This window comes from Lepidothrix coronata, unplaced genomic scaffold (genome assembly GCF_001604755.1).
Source record: "Lepidothrix coronata isolate B3197 unplaced genomic scaffold, Lepidothrix_coronata-1.0 Scaffold48, whole genome shotgun sequence".
Classification (NCBI taxonomy): domain Eukaryota; kingdom Metazoa; phylum Chordata; class Aves; order Passeriformes; family Pipridae; genus Lepidothrix; species Lepidothrix coronata.
This window is the reverse complement of record NW_016690228.1, coordinates 4,132,558-4,138,099: the sequence shown is the minus strand read 5'-3', so window position 1 is coordinate 4,138,099 and position 5,542 is coordinate 4,132,558. Positions and strand designations below refer to the sequence as shown.

The 5,542-nt window shown below is 40.8% G+C and overlaps 1 protein-coding gene across 5 annotated transcripts in view; it reads left to right on the top strand.

Moving 5' to 3' along the window:
- SLC25A15 (solute carrier family 25 member 15) overlaps positions 1–5,542 on the top strand; it is a 13,689-nt gene extending 8,147 nt beyond the window's left edge. For 4 of the 5 annotated variants that reach the window (XM_017815121.1, XM_017815124.1, XM_017815123.1 and 1 more), the window contains 4 exons: positions 542–679; positions 1,008–1,198; positions 2,209–2,367; positions 3,254–5,542. In XM_017815121.1, the coding sequence (XP_017670610.1) occupies positions 542–679; positions 1,008–1,198; positions 2,209–2,367; positions 3,254–3,378 (613 nt within the window). In that variant the 3' untranslated portion in view covers positions 3,379–5,542. The remainder of the gene's footprint in view (positions 1–541; positions 680–1,007; positions 1,199–2,208; positions 2,368–3,253) is intronic. The other variant, XM_017815125.1, reaches the window with a different exon arrangement.

Below are 5,542 nucleotides of genomic sequence, written 5' to 3'. Positions count from 1 at the left end.
GTTGCATTCATGGTAATGCATTCATGGTAAGATTACAGTGATCCATTGTGCCTTGCTTTCAGTTTTCTAGCATCTTTCACTGAAATCCTGTATTAATACTGGTAAAGTGAATTTGAAAACACTGACATCTATCTATATGAGGTGATTGTTGCTCCTGTTCTCTTTGAGGAAGTAACTAGTACCCAAAAGTTGCCCAGTAAAACAAGTCTATGGAAATCTTTATAAAAGCCAAAAAGGGGAATATTTGATGGTGTTTATTGTGCTGCAATCACTGAAGTACAGCAAAAAGGGTAGAGGTTGCAATATATCTTCCTGGGTGTCAAAAGGATGTCTTTGTGTTGCAAAGAAGATAGGATGAGCTAGTTTTTTCCTCTCTCTAGTTCAAGTAACTGCCCTTTTCCCTTGAGACTCTTTCTACCAGGATTGCCAGTTTTTCTTGAGGATATTTAGAGTAGAGGTTCAGGAAGCTGATTGCTGGTGTGGTGGCTCCACTGCACTAAAGGTCATTGCCCAAATACCTTCTTCAGTTTCTTTCTTGCAGTGATCTGCAGAATGCTGCTGCAGGCTCCTTCGCCTCTGCCTTTGCCACCCTTGTCCTCTGCCCCACAGAGCTGGTGAAGTGCCGGCTACAGGCCATGTATGAAATGCAGTTGTCAGGAAAGATAATCCAGGGACACAAGTAAGTATACACCCTGCCCAGTATCTCTGAAACCATTTTATGTGTATTATTACTTCAAATTCTGTATTGGCTCAGTGTCACATTTGTAGTTCCTTGCTAATCAGAGCAGAGTTGTGGCTGGAAGGGTCACAGCCTGCAGGCCTTTTGGGTACTAGTAAAGCTGGATGCCAGTGAAGGGCTCCTAGCAGAATCTTGTTCTAAGTCTTACTTTAATTCTGGTGTTTACACAATAGGTCTAGCCCTTAATTGTCACTGCAGTTGCCTTTGTTCTGTAACCTCTCATTATCTGACTATTAAGCATCACTAACTGGATCAACCTCTCTATCAGTACAGTTTGGTCAGTAGTGAAGGGTGTTATTCAAAAGGATGGCCCCCTTGGATTTTACCGTGGCCTGTCAAGCACTTTGCTGCGGGAAGTCCCAGGCTATTTCTTCTTCTTTGGAGGGTATGAACTGAGCCGGACATTCTTTGCCTCTGGGAGATCAAAAGATGATTTAGGTATGGTGACTCTTTTTCCAGGTGCGTTTTAGCATGTTGTTATGGGGGACATAAGGGAGGGCTTATCTTCCATGAAGATACACTAACGATGCACAGCAGCTGTACAATACATGTAAAATGAAGGAAACTGGGAATAGTAAATATGGAGGTCTGCATTTTGTGTATATATTGTAATGAATTATTGAAGTGACTGCTTTCTAATGAAGCAGGATGTATTACAAATGGAAAATGAAAACAGTGAGCTAACAGTACAAAACTGCTGAAATATCTGACCATACAGTGTAACACAACTCTGAACTATTTCATTTCAGCAGCCATTTAGAGTGATTTTGAAGTATTCATCTGTATTCTCTTGAACAGCATGCTCAAGTGTATGCTGAAATGTATGCTGACCATTAGATGTAATTATAATGATAGTAAGAGAACACTGAGATTGAAAATTAGACATGAAAAAAATGTGGCAATGCCAGAATAAAGATTGCCTCTGTCCTGTTGAAAGACTGAACAGTAATACTTTGTCTTGCTGGGAGTCAGGATTTCAGCTGCATGCATTCTGGACTGGTTTGTTACAAAATGTTTATAAACATCTGATCTGAAATACAAAATCAGGGTGCATCATAAAAAAATGACTGATCACAAAATAACTCACTCTATTGTACCAAAGAAATCTCTGTATAGGTGATTAGTAACACTATATGACATAACTCTAAACCATTTCACAATTAGCCTTGGAAAGTGGTTACAAGTGTTAAAGCAGTAAATTTGTTAATACAGACAAGACAGAATTCTGAGTTATGGTTTTTTAGCATGGCAAATAATCTAAGAGGCACTCTTTATAACCTTTGAGTGTCTAGTTAAACTTGTAATTTACCAGTGACTTAAAATTAACTTAAAGGCTTGGGAGGGAGAAGAAACTGCTCTTTTGTCATAAGCAGGTTGCTCTGTTCTCTTTGACTTTTGTAGATGAAGTAATGTTGTATTTGTGCCGGTGAATATTGTGGTGTGTATAAAAGGTTATTTGTTAATTTTAGGTCCTGTTCCTTTGCTACTAAGTGGAGGTTTTGGAGGCAGCTGTCTGTGGATTTCTGTGTATCCTGTGGACTGTGTCAAATCCAGAATTCAGGTTCTTTCAATGGCTGGAAAACAGGCAGGCTTTATGGGAACATTTGTAACTGTTGTGAGAACTGAAGGTAAGTATGCAAGCAGAACACTGAATTTTATAGGGCTACAGACTGAAATCTATCTCTTTAACACTTGAAATTGCATAAGAAATCTAGTCCAGTGACAATGTGTTAGAGATAGACAATAACTCTTTCTAGCAAACACAAATATTAATGCTTCATCTAGTCTGGAAAGCTTGGAATCTAGGAATTGAGACCTACTGCATCTGCCCTGCTTCTTGGTTTAGGAGACTATTCACTTAAAGCTAACAAAAGCTCAGGAGGTATTAAAAGTAGATAAAGGAATGAGGTCCATTACCTATGACCAAACCTAGGTTACATGAAGATTGAAGGAACTGGGTAAGTTCCATGCAGAATTTTTCTTCACCTCTAGAAGTTAATATATGGCTGATCATTGATTTATCAAACAGCCCTGTCCAGCCTGGCATGGAGACATCTACCTCAGCATCTCATCTGTGGAAAAGGCCTGGGTCAGGCATTTTGGAAGATGGTCTAAGAACGTACATGGCAGCAAATATGAATCCTGGCCCCAGTGCTAGGGAAGATACTCCTCAGAACTTAAATTTTACTTGGGGCACAGCTCCAACATAGTCCTGCTGTTTTTTCTGTCTCCTTGCCAGCTGTGGTATATCTGCTGTGAAGTGTATCTCAGGTGACCAAGACCCTGTCATACCTGAAATAAGCTTCTAACATAAGCACTTACATGGCTAAACTCGTGTTACAATGCTAGATACTCCTATATCAATATCCAGTAACAGTGTTAGCAGCTACACCACTGAGTTCAGGTCTGTGTTCATGCTCCTCTAAGCAGAAGCTTGCTTCAGTATCCCTCAAAGGTGGTTGATGCAGACAGCCAATGTATTAAATGACTAACTGGCTCTGATTTCATTTCCAGGTGTACTTGCCTTGTATTCTGGACTAACACCAACTATGATCCGTGCGTTCGTGGCCAACGGGGCACTGTTCCTTGCCTATGAGTACAGCCGGAAACTTATGATGAAACAAATAGATTCTTATTGATACCTTCCAGCAGATAAAGAACAAACAATTATTATAAATAAATGATCAAAAATATGTAGATCACATGATGGTCTGAGGAGGGCCAAATCAGTGACCTAATTTTAGGAACTCAACTCCAGTCTAGGATTTGTAATCTTTCAAAATCAGGTGATTTTATAGAGCTGTGTACATACTGCCTGAATTGCACAAGCAGAACTATCTCCATCTTGCAGATTCTGCACTAGGTACATTGCATGTCATAAATGTATTTCCTGACCTGTAATGGTGCTAAAAAGACTTATTAACCTGTGGGGTTTAATGTAACATGAGACAGTAGGCTATGATTTGCCTACAGCAAAGCACTGGTTTTACATCTCTGCTGTCAGTGACCTTTACCAGTTGTTGCTGGTGTGTGACTCAAAAATAACATCAGTCTTGTCTAATCATGCTGATTATGGATGACTTGGACATAAACCTCAACTAGACCACTGTCCTTCTCCAGCTCCCAGCTGCTCTGTGACTTGCCAAGGTCTTGGCAGATGGTGTCTGACTTACATACTCTGTCCTACTGAATGGGCTTATAAAAGTAGGAAGTGTTCACCCCCTACTACCTTGTACAAATGATATGCATGCATTTTTGGTAAAAGAAACCCAGTAACAATGATAAGGAATCTATGCAGCATTTTATTGTTTTCTAAATCCTTTCAAGAAGTGGTAGAATATGCTAAGCACTGCTTAACATAAGGGACAGTGCTGGAAATAGCTGCTGGCTCTGAGCACAGAATTGTAAGTTTGTGCAGGCTCCTGTTTGGGCCGCCTTGTCATGAACGAGTCCATGTGCTGGAAGGACAGGAAGCTGAAGAGGAGCAGAGAGCTAGAACTGTTCTTAAAGACACCTGACACTATGGTCTCTGGTATAGCACACTCTTACTTGGGCTGAGTCCTGCCCCTTGCTGTGCCTCTTCAGCACATATGAGTGGAAAAAGCTCATATGACTGGATAGCTTGTATCACCTTCAGGCCTGGAGGGCATGCCTGCTTAGTCATGTTCCTTGATTAACTGTGTACTTAGTGTTACCCAAAATAATGCAGTGACACCTATTTCCAGATGCCGCTTTTGTTCTTGAGGTAGACCATTCTTTGTACAAGCATGCTCTACCTTGTAAGAAGCAGCTACTGTCTTATCCTGGAATAAGTCCAAGCAGGTCTCAGGTCAGCACAAGCTTGGGCCTGGAGTTGTACAGCGATGCTGTGTGCTGTTAGTGCAGCCCAGCAGTGGTGGGGGAGGGGGCACAGACAGAGCCCTTTGACTCTCTGATAGCATCACAGCTACACGGAGAGTAGCAGCTTCTCACAGCAACCACCTTTGTTAGAGCTGGAACAGCCTCATTTTGCGTGTTACAGCTTCCCTTTCAGATCCCAGAAACAGGAAGAAGCTTTAAGCATAGATGAAATCATCTCAATACCTGCTGCCTCTTGCAGTGGAGCCAGGGTGCACCTAAGCTGGCTAATTTCTTACATTGTCACAGCCTCTGATGGAAAATGGTTGCTGCAGTTCCACAAACTCTTCTTGCTCCTCCAGCTTTCAAGTGCAGAAGGAACAAGTCATCTCCCTTTCATATACCATCAGAAAAGGCAGTTAAAGCAGGGCATGGCTGAAGAATCTTCAGTGTCTATTGCACCACTTTACCTTGATTGACTAATACACTAGGAGCAGCAATACTCTGGAGTGCCAGTACTTTAAAGGGAATTTATACCAAATGTTTAAATAATTCAGGTAGGAGGGTGAGACTTTAAGAGTTGTTAGACTTCTCCTTTTCAAAGTTGTCTAGCTAAGAGAAATAGTATATTTGTACATGGTTCTAATAGTTACAAAAAGGTGAGGACTGACTCCACATCAGTGGAATACTTCAATCTATTTCTTAGATTTGTCTTTGCTTTCATTTTTTAAAGCTCATGGTTGCAGTTTTTAATATAGCAGTTGAAGCTTCAAGAGAAGCAGGATATTTAAAACTGAACCTACAGCAAGAAGCTGGTGACATTTTTGAGAGTTTACCTTCTGAAGTTGATGTAAGCAGGAATTTTTCCATTCACAGCTGCTTAAGCTGTACATGTGTATCAGTTGTTCAGCTAAGAACTTCATAATGGTATAGGAATTCATGGGAATAAAGTTTCATTTGATTTAC